The sequence below is a fragment of the Anneissia japonica genome, unplaced genomic scaffold (assembly GCF_011630105.1).
Source record: "Anneissia japonica isolate Jap-2015-1 unplaced genomic scaffold, ASM1163010v1 scaffold1483_len710385_cov172, whole genome shotgun sequence".
NCBI classification, from domain to species: Eukaryota; Metazoa; Echinodermata; class Crinoidea; order Comatulida; family Comatulidae; genus Anneissia; species Anneissia japonica.
The window spans coordinates 47,068-68,934 of record NW_022732828.1 but is presented as its reverse complement, the minus strand read 5'-3'; the positions used below and the strand labels follow the sequence as shown (position 1 = coordinate 68,934).

Below are 21,867 nucleotides of genomic sequence, written 5' to 3'. Positions count from 1 at the left end.
TGGTAAAAAAGCAATAAAGAAAAAAAAGAGCCTTCTATACATAAATATACCTATAGTTTAGGCCAATGGGCCTATTTATAGGAAATTCCTTTCATATAAAAATTGGAATACAATTTGGAGTGTGGTTATAAACAGTTTTAAATTATATCCAAAATTTCAATAGGTTGCAAAAACATGAAGCTATATTAAAAACTATTTTGGTCAATGATTGAATGAGAATCATTGACCTAAGTTTGTAAATAGATCAATGATTGAATGAGATTCAATGAATTTATGTCTCATCTTTGAGAGTAAAGACATCAAAATTTAATTATAAAGTAGGATGTATCTATAGTTGTATGTTTATTGCTATTTAAATACAACACCCAAAGATTGATTACTTTATTTTATTTATTGATAAATTCTACTGAATTTTTGAAGGTTTTTTTTCCTACTACTAAATTTTAACGCAAAAAAATACAGTAGTCCATTAGGTAAAACTGACTATAAATAGCATTCCAGGATTTTAAGTGGTAGTTTTTTAATTTGTTTCTTTTAATTTGTAAGTGTATATATCTTATAATAAATCAATGAAATGCCTTCAGACAGACTGTTGTTTCTTACATGAATATTTAATAATCTCTAATACTCAATTGTGTCAAAACATAAGCATGTGCTCAATTAGTTAATGGACTGGTTACTATATGGGTCCAAGTCTTCCCTGCATTGGGTACTGTAGTTTATCCAATGTTCATATCTCTTTCCACCCTGTGGTTCATGGGTACCTACAAGTGTTTCCATATTTTAATATTATTTTCATACCAACTGCAAGTCAGAGAGACTTTAAACAATCATTATGAAAGGCCTACCTATACCCATGTAAAAATGTTTTACATTATTATATTGCTGTATTAATTTGATATGTACTTAAAAATATAGATGTCATTCCTTTCAAATTTGAAGTCTTGTGCTAGCCATCTAATTGCAAGAAAATGGGCCCCAACTCTCATTGTTGAGGGGGAAGAAACCCCTTTACTCCACATTCCCTCTACACTGAACCAGCAACTACACTAGAGATTTCACAAAACACATCAAAATCTAAGCATGAAAGTTCTCATAGTATAAAATTTTATTATGATACACTGTACTAGGATAGTCTTATGTTTCTTACAACATACTAAAATTACTTTTTTTCAATGGTAAAACATATAAGCCTCCTTCTCTACATGTTACCTTTTTGTTGTTTTACTGAATTTACATATTATCATGTTTTAAAATATATTTAACCTGAGTGTTAATGGCGAAAAATCACTGTAGATACAGCCTGAAATAAATTAAATTAATGATGCTAAATGCGCCACTTTCACCCAACACACACAACAAATAATAAAAAAATGCTAAACTTGAGGGATTATAAATAATAATGAAATAATCATTAAAGTGAATATTTCAATTATGACTATCTTAATTTACCCTTAGAATATGTTATAAATAATTAAAATTATTTTTTTTATTAAGTTTCAATGATTCTAATGTAGTAGAATAGGGGGAGTTGATTCCTCAGGAAAGAAACAGATATGAGTTTGTTGACTGAATCTAGCAGTTACTCACTTGCCACATTGATAATTTGAACAAGTGATATGATATGGAAATTCAAATCAATAAAATAATACAATATAAGTAATAAAAATATGCAGTATAATATAGAGTAATTGAAACAAATAAATTGTATAGAAGGAGGCTACAGTAAGTTCTGCAAGAACAACTCACAGATCTTTAGGGCGTAGCCATCTTTTAAATAAGAACTGTGTTTTTTCCCCATTGTTTCTTCAAATTCCCTCTATTAAATTTCTCAATTGGTGTATGGGACAGAATTACACCATTTCATGTAGCAGTCAATATTCATAGAATATTATTAATAAGAATATCAAGTTACATATGATAAATACTGTACCTGTCATTTGCCACATGTGACATGACATTATTAGTATATAGCTTTCATATCATTTGACAATATTTACAGACAATAATTTTATTTTAAGATTTCCCTAAATATGTACAGTACATAAATATAACATACTAATTTCAGGAACGGAAGTATTTAAAAAATGAGCAAGACAAGTAAGTACTTCTTGAGATGAATTTAACCTATTGATGCAAACAAGTGGATCACATTGAGTAAAAAAACCCAAAATAATTCCCATTCTAGTATTAAATATACATTCAATAATGAATATGACCTGTATGTGTTTTTAAATTTAATAAAAACTTTACATGTTTGCCAAGTGTGTTACCAGAGGTGAATTCAAGGGGGAGGGGGGCAGCAAGACCGGGCCAAAAATGGTGAGGGGGAAGAAAATTGCTTTCAACTTAGTGATAGTGCCATTTTCGGCCATCTAATTGTGCCATAGACATAAACCTTTTGTACTTCAGCCCCAACCACGGCGGGCCTGAGGTAGTCGGACTCTCCATCTGAAAAATACCCTCATCAAGCCCCCCTGTATTTCAAATTCCTGGATCCGCAGCTGGTTACTTTAATACCTGGCTATTGGAATATATATATCATCTGACATTTGACCATCAAGTCGTATGATCACTGACCTAACAATTAGACCATCTGTCTATTAGATCATATCACAAGACCATTTGGACCACCTGATCACTGGACTATTCTGATGTTATTTTTACTGATGAGATAAAAAAAGTATTTCTATTTTTATGTCTATTAGATCATCTGACCATCATACATCCAAATTATCACATTACATGACCTATTTGACCTTCTGGCCATTTCAATTCCATCATGTGTCCATTGACTCAGCTGACCATTGTCATTTGAATACATATTTATTGAATCATTTGGCCATTGGAACATCTGACCATTAGATCCCATGGCATTTTTTATCACTAGGTGATTGGATCCCTTAGCCATTGGGCCACCTGTCCACTGGATCACATGACACCTGGAGAAGCACCTGGAAATTAATTCACCTTTCAGTTGGATCACCTGCCTGAGATGAATCCTTTCTTGGAAACTGGTTTTGCCCCAAACCAAGATTGCTGAGGAGAAAAAAATATATACAACGTAAGTAAATAGACCAATAACCAAAAAAATAAAAATAAATAAATAAATAAAATGGACAACAATTATACAAATTAAAAAAATATTACACAACAATCTAATAATGAATTAATTAAAACAGTTACCTTCCATTCTATTATCTGCTTAATTCCTTCCTCTTCTGTTTTTGTTAGCTCTAGCACTGTTGACACAGCCTTTAACAATTGCAGGGCCTAAAATTTCAAAAGGCATTAAAAATATAATAGTTTGACAAAACAAAATTGTGAAGATTCATTGATTTATTTCAATAAAAGGATCTGAAAATACTAGCTCTAGAGCCAGCTTAAAAATTGTCTGAATTTTCTTTTAAAATTCAGCACCATAATATACCAACTTGATCCTTACCTCCATCTCCGTACTGCATATGAATTTATACACAACATGCTTCAGATATTGGAAGTTTATCTCCCGGACATCGTGTCGGGAATTACTAATGCTGTTCATAGCGGCAGGAGATGAAGCTACGCGTGGCATGTGGGTGGCATCAAGGAGATGATTATCCCGAGGTCGGCGGTGATCCTCCTCTGATGAGTTGTAACCTCCACCAGTCTGCATTTTCTAAAAAAGAATAACAATACAATTATGACTTGCTGTTAACTTGATGATTACCTCACCTCACCTCACCTATCCTATTCATGCCAAGAGCCATGTAAGGCCACAACTTGATGATTACACATCATAATTATAATAATTGACACTTATATCATCATCAGTATCACCATTAATATCATTTTTTTATGATTGAAAAGAAGCTTAAGCTCACCAGTTCCCTCTGCAGGGTTTTCTTCAGGTCGCCTAGCCTCTGCTGCTGCATTTTAATGGTTTTATTCTTCTCAATTAATTGCTCTTCCATACCCTGAATTGTTTCTTGCTTCTTTTCTGTCTCCTCTCTTAATTTTTGGATGTCTTCAGGGGACAGTTCAGGAGCAGATGTTTCTATTGTGTGTTCTAAATCATTTACCTTGAGCCAAAGGGAAAAAACAGATACATTACTGTTATTTTATATATACTGTTATAAACATGATTCACTACAATATATTGGGTTGTGGTGTTTGATAATCTGTGTAATATGTAAAAATTGTTTTTACAGTGTTATATAATTAAAGGTATTTAAATTTGTTAGTTGATTTGAAAATAAAATAAAACCAAACTTAACAACAAGACAGCCAATATAACAATACTGTTAGAGATATATTGCTTAATGCATATTGAAGACATATAGAGCAATCGATTTGAAACGTTGATATTCTTTTCAGAACTATTCCCATGGAGTACTAAAATTCATACTATTTATCTGCCATGCAAATCTTTAAACAATGTTAATTCATATTAATAATTAAGACATTAATAATAACCATGATTTAAAAAAGTAAAATAAACCACTACCTAAACCTTCCCATTTACCAGCACTAAACATTTATTATACCAAAGTATCCAAAACTACTTTGTTTACCTTGCTATTAAGTTGATTTATTTGTTTGTCCTTTGTGCTAATTTCTTGTTTCAATGTCTGCACTTCATCTATTTTTTCTTGAAATATCTTCTGAGATTCTGTCTCTGCTGCCCTCATTTGTTTAGTCTGTAAGTCAATTTTCTGGCAAAGCTCTTTCTTACTGTTATCTAAAGCCTTTTTCTCTGCAGGGAAAAAATGTCAAATGCTCATTTACATATGCTAAACCACATATAAATTTATAATAGAAAATGTTAGATTAAAATGTACAAAGGATGAAAATGTAGGCATGTAGGCAATGTAGGTATGTCATCATACTTCCCTCTCTGGGGAGTATATCTTGTAATGCATGTACATGAGTAGAGTCATTCCATCAAACTCATTCACATCTCACACGGTCCCCATGCATTCCCTTATTTCTAATGGAAAATGTTACATTAACTGCCAAAAGGATGAAAATGTAGGCATCGGCATTCACATGCCATCATACTCCTTCTCCTGGGGAGCACATCTTGCAATGCATGGAGTCCTGCCATCCTACATATTCATATCTTACACGGTCCTCATGTATCCCCTTGTGAGACAAGAGACAAACAGAGAGAAAGTTGGCATTGCAAGCAATATGACTAGTTTTATTGACCTCGCAACCCTTAAATTATAAACCCAAACTCTGTTTACCTTGTTCTTGTAACGCTATCATTTCGTCCTGTTCTTTTTTGTCTTTTTCTAATTGTTTTTTCTCTTCCTCTCTGTTGTTTAAATGTTCTTCAGTTTCTTTTACCTAGATTGAATAGAAGAATACATCCAAAGAAAACTGTTCAAATCAAATCTTTCTTTATTCTGAAAAAACTCTTTCAATACATGAGTGGTCAAGATTCAACAATGAAACAATCAATAATTATCAGTAGACTTACTTAAAAATGGGTGATAAATAAATAAATCTATTTGGTAATGATTTAATGCCTTTCACAATCGAAGAAAATAATAGAGCACTACCAAATGTTTGCCAGACAAGTTTCTCTTACAAAGTAGCCCAACTAAATTCTTAATAATTATGTACCTTAGTCTGCAGTGCTTCTACAAGTTTGCGGACCGCATCTAGCTCCTTTGCTATTTCAGTACATTCTCTATCCTTTTCACCAATCACAATCTAAGAAGACAGTATGTTTTTTAATGAAGCATAATGTAGGGCAGTTGATCTTATCAGCATTCTTACAAACAAATATTTATTGCAATTTCAAAAGAACAAAAAACATCTGACTATTATATTCAATAATGCATAATAAAGCAAACATACATAAACGAGATGCTTATTAGCCAATATTTTACAATACCTAATGTTGGTAGTACCGTTTGCCAAAACTCAAATGCTAAAATAAAAATTTTAATGAGAGGAATATCATTAATTTATAAAGGCTTATCATGAATTAAATACAAATTATGGCATAATGCAAAGTAGTGCAACTTATTATACAGCCATGGGCTCCCAAGATAAAATGGTAATGAAAAATATATAAAGAAAAACTCACCCTCAAGGCTTCTTGTTTGTCTTCCATCTCAGAAATTTGCTTCTCATGTTCAATTTCTTTTTCTAAAAATTCACCTTGTACTGTTTCTAACATGGACTGTAGGATGTAAGTGGCATAGGATTAATCAGGGTGTTAGCTCCAATCACCCTCATCACTTAGCCCTGCCTACTACACCCCCACCACACATAATATCCCGCAACTATACTAAATAATTTAATTAGTACACATAATACATTTGAAAGTATAATACATACTCCAAGTATTGAAATACACGCCATCGTGTTTTATTTCAATACTTGGAGTATGTATTATACTTTCTTATCTGAGATTAATCAGTGGACCTTTCGGTTTTTGGAAAACATAATACATTTATTCTTCCAATTTAGGACTAAATTTCATTGTTGAAGGCTCTTATCTTCAGCTTATCTAAAAAATCATGCAAAACATGTGGTTCAGATTCTTTGATCATCGAGTTACGATTTTTTTTCTCTCTCTCTATTCGAAGAAATTAGAATCAAAGAATAATGAGAAGTGATAAATAATTAATCTGATTAACTATTGCTTACAATTCTATGATTGGAGGCATTCTTATCCAGGTCCCTGGCAGTATCCAGGGTTTTTATTTGAGCCTCGAGACTTGCAGCTTTTTCTTGCAGCACCTTCCTAGATTCAAGTGATTGTTTCTTCAACTCAGCAATCTGAAGTTGATATGCCAGCAGCTGTGATTCCATTTCAGACTTCTGTTGTAAACAAATATTCCACAAAATAAATACCTAATACAGTAGGAGTATTATTAACAGTGTAATTTCTGAAGAGAGAAACCGCATCTCACCAAAGTATAGAAAGATCAGGATAACAATTCAGTAGGATTTATTAATGGGGTTTTATCTAAAAATTCCACAAAAATCAGGAGTGATTTTGGTGTATGTGCGAGATACTTACCCGGTTAAATCTATGCCAGTTTTCTTTTTGGAATTTACCTTAAGTGGCATCATCCAACCCAGGTGCAAAGAAAGAATTAGTATATGTAACAGATCTCATTTTCCAGGAAGGAAACTGGCATGGCATATATCAGTTACATCTAGATAAGTATTCCAGAAACAGACTATGAATAGGGATACACTTTTTAAAACCAACTAAATATTCCATCACAGCCAATCATCGGAAAGGTGACTCAGGATACTTTTATTTACAACAGACACAGAATGATGAATGTTAGCATCAACCTTTTGACTTTACCAACTGGAAATGCAAATTTAAGGATTGCATACCTTAGATGACAATTCAGTATCTTTCTCTGCGATTGTCTGGTGCAATTTGGTAGTGTTTAATTCAGCGGCCTCTAATCTCACTTGTAAGTCGTTCATTTTGGATGTATAGCTGATCTTTACCTGCTCCAAGTCTCCACATTTGTTGCGAAGTTCTTCCGTGTCTTCAGCCATCTTCATGTTCAAATTGGAAATCTGCATCATGTAAATGTACACTATGTTCATATGCATATTATATGTTTTCTCTAATATTAATAATTCTTATCATTTGTTCTCCAATCATAAAATCAATAAAAAGACATAAAATATTAAGCAATTGTAAAACAAAGGGACTACAGTTTACAGCCCTTCCTGCTTATTGTTATGACCAGCCTGGTGCACACTGGATCGGCCGACTGTTGGATGATGAATTTGTACGTGCTGCCTGTGAGTGCTTTATCAATGTATTGCCAGTCCACTGACTTTAGTTGTAGTCTGAACTTGACGTGATCTCATGGAATCTTGTCGGTTGCCAATGACAATACAGTGTGTGCCGAACTATACACAGTGATGATATCTTACCTGGTTTTCTAGCAGGCAAATCTTTTCATTTGCAGTGTTTCTGTTGTCTATTAGATTCTTCCTGGCTTCCTCTAGTTTCTCATCCAGGAGATCTCTCTAAAATATAAATAAAAATTTGAAATCACCAAAAGAAATAACACAATGATACAGCATAAGGATATGATACAACAAATAAAACATTTTTTAATTATTGATAATATGTTTGTTGTAAATATAACAAAAAAACACATTTTAAGAAGATAAATTATCAACTTACTTCTTTCTCCATAGCCTTGTATTGATCATCTTCTGATAGACTGTTATCACGTAACCGTTGTTCTAACACTGAAACCTTCTCTTGTAACTGTTCAATTGTTATTTCCTTTTCTTCTAATACATTCTTTGTCTAAAAACAATATTTATATTCAGATTCAATTCAACATTAATGTATATACATCCAATCATATTTTCTCACTAAGTATAATATATAAAATTAATAAATAAACTATAAAGTATCACAGCTGTTTTCCCTAGACTGTAAATTCTCAGTTAAAAATCCCAGATAATCTTACATTTATTCTAGCCACGAAAAAGGAATATTCTTGCATGAGGAGATGGGAGTTGAACAATTTAGTAGGGAAAAGGAAGATGTACCAGTTAGAGTGCTGCACTTGTCTGTAAACTTGTAATCCCAACTATTTTAAACTCTGAAGGAATTCCCATCAATGATATTGTAATCTTGCTCTTTTGCTGTTAGTATTATTAACAATCAACATATTGAATGAATAAAATACTGATAGTGAATGTGTTGTGCAAACTACAGTACAACACATACAAACTTTGGATCAAAAATAGGTAGGGCATATATGGATTGGCATATATAGTTGGGGCATATGTGGGTATACATGGGCAGGGTATACATGGACTGCGTATATGGACATGGGTATTACATACAAGAGCAGGGCATACACGGGTGGGACATATATGGATGGGACATATACGGACAGGATGAGTCTTGAAATAAATATTCATAGTTCAACAGCAAAAACGAGATGCACATGCCAACGGGATCCATCACTGCATACGGTGAAAAAACAGTAGCTTTACCTGTGTACCATGTGACTGTTTCCAGCAGCAATGGATTGTGGGAAAGGAAGACATAAAATAACAAATAAGAGAACAACATAGCTAAAATAGCCTAAGACTACACTACTAAAGTAAACCAACATATTTAACACCAAACTTATATTACAAACTAGACTCATATATGGGAACTCTTTACTTGCAGAATAATGCTACAGCATTTATATACTATTCTATAATTTCCAAAAGATTAGCATATAGTAAAGAAAATGTCTACACAATATGCAACGAATTTCTACTTCAATACAAATATTGTCATGCATGGTATGCAAACATAAAACCACTGTAGAAAGGAGATAATCTAATTAATCTGGGCTAACTATAGCTATTACACTACTGTAGGAAGTAATCTTGTCATGTTTTAAGTAAAACCAAGCATTAAGGTTTAATAATCTATAACTGATGCAAATCCTACCAACTATCAAAGCAAATGATAGCAGAATATAATGATAAAATAATATCATTAATATATTTATTTCCTTTAGAGCAGAACAGCAATAAACAAGCTAGAGGAGGGCAAAGCCAAGGTGGAGCAAAATTCCTATACAAACATATGGCAGCTCCAAACATAGAATTACATAAAAGAAAAACAACAAAAAATAACCATAAGAGCTGTAGCAGCAACAATGACAGCAATTATGACAATAACAAGAAAAAAAAAAGAAAATGCAAAATATAATACAAATAATAATAAAATTCATTACAACGACAACGACGATGATGATGACAATCGTCGTGATGATAGTGATGGTGGTGATGAGGATGATGATGGTTATGATGATAACGATGATGAGGATATGATGTTGCTGTTCATAATAAAAATAATGATAAGAATAACCATACAATAAATAATAATAATAATTATAAATGCTCTGTAAATATAAATTGTTTTAAATAGATAAAAAGGATATAATATAAAGCTAAAAAATTAAGCAGCTACATTTAAGCAAAATATTCAAATTTTCAAAAGATTAGGTAAATAAACATCCCCGCAATAGTACCAACAGTAGCATCCATCAACACAACGTTGTGGTTATTATTTTAATCAAATGGTCATCACCTTTTGAAAATCACTGGTAAAAACGATGAATGGTGAAACCCTTCCATTACTAAAGTTTTCTTTCAACATTACAGTTGTTCAATGAATCCATTGCAATAAGAAGATTTAAGCTAAAATTAAACATTAGTCTCAATTTGACTAGTCACAAGGGACCTTTCAATATTTACATAGACATTATCTCACATTATTCAGTTTAACGTCTTGATATAATGTTCACTTTAGTCACAGAGTACGTCATAAATACATTGAATGCAAAACACTTTTAGCTCAACACACAAAGTATAACACTAATATTCGTAATTATATTACCCATATTAGAGAAAACTGAATAGGAACAGGTAAAAAATTAACTGTTTACTACTAATTATTATAATTGATTATAAGAATGTTAATTTAAAATACAAAAAGCAGAGTTATTTTACCTGTTTTGAATGCAAACTTGTTTGATGTTTAATTGCATCATAGCTGTCTTGTAGAGCATTCAAATTAGATTCTAAACTACATAACTTATTATTTTTCTACAAACAAAAACAAAAAAGAAGCAAATTATTAATATACAGGGTTACAAAAAAAATACAAAAAGCAAACGTAAAGTATTGAAAAAGTAGAGTACTGATATATGTCAGTAACACTGATAAAATTAGGTAAAAAAAAACAAACTGTGACATGGAAAAATCAGCATTGATTAGTTAATTGTCAAATTAATTGCCAAACATTTTGGTTAGTACAATGGTAACCACAGGGCTAAATTTCATGGTTAAGTTGTTAATTAAAGCATGTAAAGTGGTAGTTTAACATAGATATCAGGTACACTGGGATGGATGGTTCCATCATAATTATTTTCCTTGTCAAACAATGACAACAGTTGGTTTATTCAGCTAAGTACTCAGAAAACCGACAACACTATTTAAGAATGTGTTAGTGAACAAGTGGATTACAGAATGGGAAAGCGTATGTTTCATTTCAGCAGGCATGAAAGCATAAATGTGGACTCAAAATATAGGTTATTTTTTAAAGAGCCACTTCACATAACTGAAAAAATATGATATCACTGAACAGCAGTTTCCTAACTATGATCTGTGCCATATTGTTAACCTATCTATATATTTATTTATATTTTTTAAAGATTTAAGAAAAATTCTCTTGTGGAAGGTGATATGGAAATATAAAACTATTACCATCTGTCTGCGGTGGAGCTGTAAACAGCAAAAGGAAATCACGATCACGATTATAATTGCCATCAAAAAGCTAGCTCTCTAAATTGTCTGTAGTTTTATACACAAATGAATAATGTTGTTAATCTCAGTACACTGCTTACCTCTTTTAATTCCTTCTCTAAACTGACCACATTTTCTTCCAGAGCCTTGTTCTGCTGGGTCAATTGCAGTACCTTTCCTTCTCCCTCCATCTTCTGACTCATGAACGTCTCCCTATGGAATGGGAACGGAATAGCTAATGAGGTGATGTGGGATACAGGTGGTAGCGAGACAGAAGCACACTAACAACAGCTGTTTAAATGTTGGCATCATTTTGATCAATTTCATGGACAAATAGTAAGTTCACAGTCCTATAAACTGACTACAGGTTTAAAATACGTGTTGCATCTAAATAATTCATTCATCGTAATCTGTAATTACTTTATTTTGGTCTAAACTCAACTATTTTGCTAGATTTTTACACATGAAATGCATACAAGTTGCACTTCTCAAATTTGTAATCAGAACAATTATTATAAAAAGTATATTCTAATTCAGTATGTTCTGTATCTATGAATTATTTACCAATTTTAAGTTAAAATGCAGATATCTTAACAAGCTACACTACCATTGTCTTTGAAATCTATTGTCATTTCTTTGTTATCTTTTTACACTTACCTTTCTTTCTGAAGCATATCTTTGTTTGCTTTAGCAGATTCTAATTCTGATACTTTGTCTTCGAGTTGCTGACTTCTATCTCTCAACAGCTCCCTCACACTTTCTAATTCCGATTTGCATTTGTTTAGTTCTTCTTGACTATTTAAAAACTGTTAAGAAGTAAAAGATAAAGACTTGTTTTGTTTCCATTACTGTTACAGTATACACCAGTTTCATTCATAATAATGGAGTAGTTTAAGTTCTAATAGCAGGGTGGAGGTAATGGTAATAATGAAATGGATGATGATGAAATCATATAAATGGAGACTGTGGATGCAGCTGACACACCTGAAATTCATTCCAGATAACCTAAATACGTAATCATGATATCAAAAAGAAAATTTGTTTTCAAATCTTCATAATCTGATACCCTTAGCCCTTTTTGTATGTTTGGCATAAACACCTGCTTATAAACTTAAATTAATATGACTATATTTCTATAGCTTGAAATAAGAAAAGCAGTCAATGTTAATTTTGTGTTTTTTTACTTTTTTCTCGAAAATCTTACCATGTGTTTTATCTTTGCCATCTCTTGCACTTGAAATCCATGCAACTCATCATTCTCCTCAAGTTTAATGAAATGACTCATCTCTAATTTCTGCAAACGTTCTTGCAAACTCTTTTTTTCCTGTACATGAAAGATAAGGTAAGTTAAAGGTAGTCCCGTATTCATTAATGAACGTAGGGGAATGAGCTGTTAGCTCATCGTACTAAGCCTCGTTATTGTGTGGTAGGGTGGCCAGTTCCTTTCCACGCTGCCTTTTTCCTCCCCAGTAGTGAACCCCCGGATACCCATTCATACTCCTGGGTGGAGAGAGACAAACATAGGTAAAATGCCCTTGTCCAAGAACACAAGCGAAATACATGAAAGATAACTTGTCAATATTTTTTTTTACATTTATGTTCTAATTCTTTCATTCTTTCATACCTAACCAGAGCTGGAAAAGAGTGCATAACCACGAAGGCATTGCACATAACCAAGCAAAATTTTTAAGGGACAAAATATAGAATAAAGTATCAGTAAGAGCTTCTATTCTCAAAGATGTTGCATTATAATGTTATTTCACAGGTAAAGCAGCTTGAAGGAATAGCTGCTCAAGTAATGAAGTCATTATTAGTCATGAGAAAAATCTTGAAATTGTTTGCATGTTATAAATTTATTGCAAGGTAAATGCAGATTACATACACATAGTAGACTACAAATAAATTGACCAATCAAAATACTATATGTTGGACGTACGAGTGCTCTTTGACCAATTACATTATAATTCATATTTTTAAAATATCATCACTACATACTTAAGTCCCTTCTAGTTCAAGAGTCATAATTGATACCAGGTGAGAAATTAACATCCTATTGGATAGTATATACCTGTCCAGCGTGGTAATAGCAGATTAACACTTAACAGTACACTGACCAATGAGAATGCTCAAAGCATAATTACTGTTCATGCCCATGCATTCTAAAATTCACATTTATTTTGTGATGAGAAACTACTGTATGTCTAAATCTCACATAATACACAAATTTTTAGCTTTCAGAAATACTTAAAGTATTATTACTGCCCATAGCTCAAGTACAATATAATTCACATCTATTTTGTGAGGAAAAGCTATGTCTAAATCTCACATAACACATACCTATTTTTAGATTTTTGAAATACTAAAAGTATTATTACTGCTGACAGCTTAAGTACATTATAATCCACATTTGTTTTATAACGACAATCTATGGTTATGATCAAAACAAGTATTTTTAAATATCATAATTTTTACCTTTGATTAAACCTACTTCTCAACTTCATTACTTACCGTATTCAAAACTTCTATCTTCTCTTGTAGTTCTTCCTCCCTTTGTACAAAGCCCTCTAATTTTTCAACCATCTTCGCACGTTTTAATTGAAATTCCTCATTAGCTTCCTGAAGCCGTTTCATGGATACTATTTTTAGAGACATTAACATACAATACAATTTCACTACGTATTTGCAACATAAGGAAGAATATGCTGTAATTTTTAGAGTTACAACAACACTAGTTCTTCTGCTAACATAATATACAAGATAGAGATATCATAGAGTAATGAAAATAAACCCACGAAAAAGGCAAAATTACTACTTTCAATTTTGGTTTGAGACTCAGCTATGAATATATTCCATATGTAATATATTTTTCACATTTTTTATCTAAAGTCCCTTGTGATGGTTATATGAATTCCCAATTCTGGTTACAATTATGTAATTTATCAAAATATTTCAGCTTGCAAACATGATTTTAATTATTTCGTGACAGTAATGGAAGAGCATGCTTAGAGTATTGTGACATTAAAGTGGAATTTTCAGAAAATAAAGTCATCTATAACGGTGGCCCAAACAGTTAATACTGCATGCTCATACTTGTTTTCAATTAATCACTAAACTTTAATATTTCTTTTTTAGTACCGTAGTTATGAATTGTGAATTTATAATATAGTACAGTGCATTATTCTGTCCAGTTTGTTAAATTACACCATAAAATAAACTGCTTTTTTATGTTTTAATGTATTATCATGAATTATTTGAGGATGAAATATTTCAGTGTGATAGTTTGTGCAACTGATTTTGATTTATATTTTAAAATTTTAATCATTGTAATTATATGCATATTTTTTAAAAATTTTGTAATGAATCATCTTAATTCATTTTATCATGCCATGAAGATTAAATAAAATATACCAGAATATACTATTGTAGTGCAGTATTATAATAACACGCAAACTTACCATCCTGTTGTTTTTCAAGGGCTAGCTCCAATCTCTCCTTCATTTTCAGTGTATCTTTTACCATCACATGGTACTCATCTAATTTAGCCTCTAATTTACGAACTTGCTCTGATCGTTTATTCAGAAGTGCAAGCATTTCAGCTTTACTCATGGTGTTGCCTCCCTAAGATGACAGAAATACAAATAAAAAATAGCCCTATAAAAATTCACAAATTCATGTAAAATGTAAGATTATCTTTTTAAAATAATGTATTGTTTTGACTATTAAAATAATGCACACAATTGTGTAAATCTGTACAGGCAATATATTTTATTGATCATCAAAATGTCTAAGATATACAGTACAATGCTGCCTGCTAAAAAATAAATACTGGTAAAATAAAAACATTAACAAAATGTAATTTTAGAAGAATCACATAAGCTGTCAACATTTGTTAGGTAATGAATTGAAAAATAAAATCATTTTGCAATGAATAAAAATGTTGTACTTAACAAAAATCCTTAAGTTTGCTGGCAGAAAATGAATGGTCCATGGAAACACTACAGATGGTATTGCTTATCAACCTCTGTACAGTAACGGGCAAGCCATCTTTTGCTGAATTCTAACATTCAGGTAAAAGCTAATAACCTATTAAGTAATTATTAACTACTTAAGCAATCTATTTGTTTTTTGAATTTATTGATTTGTCATGGCAGTAAACTTGTTTTAAATTATTCAATAATACCTTCATATTTATGTTGAACCAATATCTGTTTGTTATCCATCTGCATTGTAGAAACTAGTTTTAATTAGCCTAAAACCATTCCACATAATGATAAGTATCAAATTGTTACTAATTATACATTTTCACATAATGTTAATAGATTTTTTCAAGGTAGTTTTTGTTTACATTATTATTATCACATGTTCATAGACACTATTTTTTCAAGGTACTTTCTGTTTACACTCAGTATTTCCACATACTGTAATGTTAATAGTATTTTTTTGTTTATAGTAGTATTAAACCTAATGATAGATTTGCTACACTAATGTACAATAACTAGGCTACAGTATGATTGAGGAATTGCATTTACTGTAGCTCACCATATGCTGTCATTTGATCCTCTGAACACTTGACATTTTAATATTTCTGCCTTGATAATAGACTGTCTGTAGTCTGTTCATGTTTTTAGAATGATTTCTTTAATCTCAATGTTTAGCAGTATTACGATGTTGAGATATTATGTAAAACAGCTTCGATGGTTTAAAAATCACATAGTTTTCTTTTTCTTGACAGTACAGTATGCATTCTATTCCCAGTGTATGTTTTAACCTCAAATTATTTTAAAATATTTATTACTAGAATTTCATTGGCGAATGAAAGTTTAATCTACCTGCAAAAAATATTAGTTTTCTAGGTATCCTTTTTTATTGTACAGTATTAATGTTACTTATAGAGTATGTTTTACTATAATATTTTCATCAATGTATTTTGTAATTATTTTCTTATTCTATCTTTATCTATGTTGAATTTTATCAACTGTTTGTCATCACCCTAACCATTCTTCTGTGTAGATTTCCTATAAATATATAAAAAAAAAGAATAATAATCCTTTGTTTACCTAAAATGATCCTTTTGGAATTAACATTTCATGGAGAAATACTAGTATAAGCTTCTACCATTACTGTATAATGATACAAGCTTGTATCATTATTGTAATAATTATCTAGCATGATCAATAAATGATAAATTATCAATAGTTTGTCATCACTTTAACCATTCATTTTTATAGATTTTATATAAAAATGTATTTTTTTTTAAATAATAAAAATCCTTTCTTTACCTAAATTGGTACTTTGGGAATTAACATTTCATGGAGAATTACTAGTATAAGCTTGTACCATTATAATGATACAAGCTTGTATCATTATTGTAATGACTATTCTAGCATGATAAAATAGATGATCATCAATCAGTATTAGACTTGCTTGAACTCAATACCAATGCATCCATTTAAATACAATCCATCAGATGGTGCAAATTTATTAAAAATTTGACTCTTTTAAACTTTTTTTTTTTAGAATCCTTTCTTTTAATCATTACCAGTATCCTTTTGTTCTTGTTTTAATGTTTAACCATTGAAATTTGCATGACCCACCCTCATCAAAAGATGCTTGCCTTCCAATCCCATGGTCCTGTTTTGAAATCCAGTGATACAAGGATTTTTGTTTTCTCATGACTAAAATTCTAAGTCTCCTAGTGAGACTTCAATTTAATAGAAGCATGTCCTCCTGTAATTGACAATGTATACATACTTACTGTTGGTTGTGAAATTTAATAATAAAATATAATAATAAATATACACCATTCTGGTCTTCCAATATCGCCATCATAATCAAGTTATTCCCAAGCAATTACCATGCTTTTAAGACTGTGCATTGTCAGACTAAGGCTACAGTAAATTTAATAGTAAGCATTACTTACAGTAGGCTCTAATAAGTTGCAGAAACATACCTCTGTGGGGAATTATTGTAATTGTAAGGAAGCAAACATGCGAGACACATTATTTTGCATATAAATGTCAACTGAACAGTAACCAATTGCTACTGCACTACATTTGTACTGCTTGGAACCAGATTCCTGCCTAAAAATCACCTTTACAAATATTTCAAGTTATAATTCCCAACAGTGAAGATCCATTTTGTTTTTTTTTTAGTAATTGGTTTAGTGTTAAAGGACCATTCTTAATGTTTTAATTTTTATGGACTCTGGATTTTATTGCAAACTTAACAATGGATGTTATATTTTATTTAGTGCTGACACTGGTTTTATTTTATTTAGTGCTGACTCTGCGCCTTTGATAAATTTCTGCGCCTTTGATAAATTTTTGAATTGGCGCTATATAAATGTTTATTATTATTATTATTATTATAATTTATGAAAATAATTATCATATTGTAAATTTTTGATGATTTTTATAAAGCCGAATAAAATCAAATCAATCATAATATAACTACTGTATTAACAGCATAATTTATTTTGAAATATTAATTAATTTATTTATGACATCATAAAATTAGCTTTCAAATGAATACACACATATTATTTTTCTCTAATATTCTAAAGGAGTGATGGTAAAATAACAAAACAATAGCAATCACTATCACTTGATGTTAAAAGCCCTTTGATGGTCCAACCCAATCACAGTAGCCCATGTTGTGTTTTACTATATCCCGCATCTGGCAAAATCAATAATCTACATATTATGGTCTACGCACTTCATTGATTAGCTTATCACCACACCTGGTTATGTTACATCTGCTCAATAAACTTGGTTAACGCAGTGGAAGTAAATGAAATCAAATCCAACAGCTTTAAAACAAAGTTCACCTGATGTATGATAATTTTAATTGAATTTCTTTGTTAATTTCAATGAGGTTACCTTTAACTGGATCAATGCTAAATTTGCACTGAAAATTAAATAATGTGATGTGCTAAAAATGAAAAATATTAGTACTGCATTAAATACTGTTATTAATATTATTATTGTTGTTGTTATGTATGTTAGCAGTTGGCCAACTATGATTATTTTTGCAGGTTGTTATTATTAAAGTTATAAAAAAATAAGAAATAAATATATAATTACAATAATCCAAGAGGCAATGGACTGAAAATATAAAGGTGTGAGTAGGCCATGCACTTGCAACAGTTCATGACACCGTAAAGTAGGCTTGAGCCTTGAGGGGATAGTCCAAACATTTCCCCCACCCTAGGTTACAGTTTAGTAGCTGTCATTAAGTTGTAATATCAAAGATTTCATGCACTGTATGGAGGATAAACAAATAGAAGAACTGTTGAAAAATAATTATGACAAAAAAAGAGAAAAACTATACCTCTTTACTATCCGACTTCAAGGAACCGGCATCCTTTAAACTGGAGACACTTCCTGATGGAGATATTACTCGTTCAGATGTTCCGTTCCTACTGGATTGGTCATCACGGAATGCTCCCCCTGACCCTGGTCCATAGGCTTTCTTTAGGTCGCCGCCTTCAATCCCCTCCTCCAAAGCAATTTTCTTCTTAAGTTTTGCAAACATCTTTATATTTTGCAAAATATAACTACGTTCGATTATTTTACACCTGGAAAATATTAAGAAAACAACAGTTAAATTATACAACAAATAGTAATTTGCTTACTTATTACAAAAGAATGAAACGTAACTATAATTTAGTACTGTTTAGATTGTGCAAACTTAACAAAAGGAATTAAGAATGTCTCTACTGATGAGGGTTACTTCTTGACACCAATCAATGTAATGTACAATGGTATGCAGGAGTCCTGTCGATAATATTTTAGGTTTTTTCAACAAATTCAGAGTGCATACTTTTAATTGGATAATTAATAATAATGACAAACACCTGATATATATGAACAAACTGCACTGTACACAAGCTACAGTGTTCTATCACAAGCCACCTCACCCACCTGTCAACTGAAATCACAAATGGTACCAAATGTTTTCAATCAATTGCCATGAAAGCTCTGGCAAAATATTATTAATCAACGGCAATAGCTAACAACTTTAAATGCAAACAAAATTATTAAATGGAAACAGGTGTTTAAAGAGCTGACTACCAAAATAGTAAAAAAAAAACAAAGGAAACTAACTATTGATACTAACTGTACAAAATGCTGGTACACATGAAGATCTACTTATACAGTAGTCAATGATCTGCATTTAATAGCACGCTATACAGTAGTCATCCATTTCAATTCTGACACTGTTATAATGTAGAAAGATCTCAATTGCATACAAGTTATGAATGATCTAAGATGCTTTTAATATCCTGCTTAGCGAATTAAAGGACATACATAATTTTTAACGCTAAATATGAAGGAAAATTTCACCAATTTAAAATAATTTTTTAACTGATTAAAGTTGCTCTAATAATAGTATCCCATTTCTGAAGCTAAACTCACTTAAATATTAAAAAAGGAAATAATTCACAATGTATAATAATTGTATTTCCCACAAATGTTCAGCTCAGCACAGATCATCATTAAAGGGTTTTATTCATATCACTTACTTCACACTACATATGATCCAATCTCTTGTCCTTGACAAACTACTAATTTACATTTCAATACAATACAAAGCTTGCAAACTTAAAGACCTACTTACAGTAATGGCAAGTGTCAAGACAACTCGAGACTAGGCATAGGCAACCTTTTAATACCACACCCACATACACTGTTACTTCAAACATGCTTCAAACAATATCCACAATAAGAAACTCCCTAAATTTATTTATTCATTTATTTGAACTTACACCTTTAGATCGGTGGCACTCAATGTCAATCGGTGCGTTCGTAAATAAAAAGGTACAAACTTAACTAAACAAATACTTAAAAAGGTAAAATATGCATATAAAAAATATACATACTGTATACACACACATGAACTCTTAACTAAATACAATAAAAAATAACTGAAATGAAAGAGCAGATAGCCCTTGGAAACCAAGGAAAGTTCAAAGAGTTTCTCTTGTCTCCTACCAAATATCAATTAAAAATTAAAATACATAATAAAAAACTACATATTAAATAAAAAACAATTACACAATGTTCAGCAATACAGATCTTAATTTATGTAAGGATTGAACATGTTTAATTTCTGATCTCTTTTTCCAAGTTCTCTTAGTATAAAGTTTACAAAATTTATCAAAAATCTGCTCTACTTCATTAGGTACAGGAATAGCTGTTGATCCTAAAACATAATGCAGTTTATTGTCGATAGTTGAGTTTGAGAATTCATTCAAACTCAACTATCGACAATAAACTGCATTATGTTTTAGGATCAACAGCTATAAAACATAATGCTTTATTGCTGATAGTTGAGTTCGAATGATAAATACGATAATAATTTATTATGCCATCATCATCATCATTTCATTAGTGCATGTTTTCCCATTTCCGGGATTACTGTAGACTTTTCAATATTTTGCAGTCACACCTTTATTTTACCGGTATGTTTTTTATTTTATTTTCATTTTAATAGATTTTAAAACGAACTTAGCTTATCCATCTTATACTTTCAACTACTGTATTATTGAACTGTGTGCATTTACTGTAGGTAATGACTAAATGATTAACATTTTAAAATTTTTTAGCTATCAAATAAAATAATAATTCAATATTTAAAAATTTAAATAAAGAAATTTAAGTAGCTGTCTGGAAAATGTTAAATGTTCATATTATTTAAAGTATGTAAATCACTGGAAAATAAATATCATAATTTGTAGAACATGGTCAACATTCCAACAAGGTGGCAATTTGGTTTTCATCAAAGCATTTATTGCCTCACTCAGACTGACCTCTTTTTTATATCCATACTGCTTGCTGGTTCAGGTAAATGGCTTATACTGTAGTAGAAAATGTATTGTTATTTCATACAGACTAGGACTTGGCCTAGATAGGGTACCATAGGCTACAAAATGATTCACATATAAATGTTACCAAAATTAATGAAAATATGCATATTTAAACTAATATTATATTTAATAAATTTTAGGCAGAGGAACAGCTGCCCTACTATGTGACAAGCCTAGCCATGTGCTGGCCTAGGTATTTTGCTACTGGTATGGTAGTGCTAGGTTCTCTCAACTCACTTTCCCCAGCCTTTAACTAGGCCAATGCAGATAAAAGCTACACCTAGCCTTCGAAGGCCTCTCTTCTAGCCTACACGCACAGTAGACCTAGCCTAGGGCTAGGCCTAGCTAGGCCCAGCCTAACCACAATCGCTTTTACTTCTTCGAATTTATCAACAATGAATCACTGGTTTTCTTGCGCTTTATATGATGTTTGATCATTAATTGAAATACTTATAAATGAATTCGTTTTTACCTTGAAATACATTCATAAAAATTGAAAATTTCACAGCAGTTGGTACATGTTTACGTGGAACAGATTATGTTTTCTTTTTCGTTCAACGTTCACCTCTTGATTTATTTTTCCTTGTGAGTGGATTACAAAAGGTCAACATTGTCATATTACAGATAATTCAATTGGCCACCACGACGAACACTTTCATTACAGCGAATGTGATTGGTGCGTTTCTGAAGCA

The 21,867-nt window shown here is 31.3% G+C and overlaps 1 protein-coding gene across 3 annotated transcripts; it reads right to left on the bottom strand.

Annotated features, from left to right (window-relative positions):
• Positions 1-1,086: 1,086 nt before the first annotated feature.
• LOC117115838 (golgin subfamily A member 1-like) lies at positions 1,087-21,784 on the bottom strand. 3 transcript variants are annotated; one of them, XM_033259795.1, is made up of 21 exons: positions 21,648-21,784; positions 18,637-18,883; positions 14,763-14,925; positions 13,816-13,943; positions 12,512-12,631; positions 11,965-12,113; positions 11,409-11,520; positions 10,513-10,608; positions 8,995-9,009; positions 8,165-8,293; positions 7,909-8,004; positions 7,351-7,542; positions 6,646-6,819; positions 6,080-6,175; positions 5,611-5,700; positions 5,229-5,331; positions 4,554-4,735; positions 3,864-4,061; positions 3,446-3,658; positions 3,187-3,273; positions 1,087-3,039 (listed from the first exon to the last, which is right to left on the bottom strand). In XM_033259795.1, exons 2-21 carry the CDS (start codon positions 18,838-18,840, stop codon positions 2,983-2,985), a joined length of 2,604 nt encoding a protein of 867 aa, XP_033115686.1. In that variant the 5' UTR covers positions 18,841-18,883; positions 21,648-21,784; the 3' UTR covers positions 1,087-2,982. The 3 variants fall into 3 exon arrangements, with proteins under 3 accessions (XP_033115686.1, XP_033115684.1, XP_033115685.1); XM_033259793.1 differs by lacking the exon at positions 21,648-21,784 and adding an exon at positions 21,552-21,628; XM_033259794.1 differs by lacking the exons at positions 8,995-9,009; positions 21,648-21,784 and adding an exon at positions 21,552-21,628.
• Between the last annotated feature and the right edge of the window lie 83 nt (positions 21,785-21,867).

What these genes read in the sequence shown, in the direction of transcription:
- LOC117115838 (XM_033259793.1), bottom strand. Translation starts at nt 21,613, where the DNA reads ATGATCAAACATCATATAAAGCGCAAGAAAACCAGTGATTCATTGTTG. An exon ending in TGGCAAAGATAAAACACATG is followed by an intron (nt 12,114 to 12,511) that starts GTAAGATTTTCG and finishes ACTTCTTAACAG; the next exon opens with TTTTTAAATAGTCAAGAAGA. An exon ending in TAGAGAAGGAATTAAAAGAG is followed by an intron (nt 10,609 to 11,408) that starts GTAAGCAGTGTA and finishes TTTTGTTTGTAG; the next exon opens with AAAAATAATAAGTTATGTAG.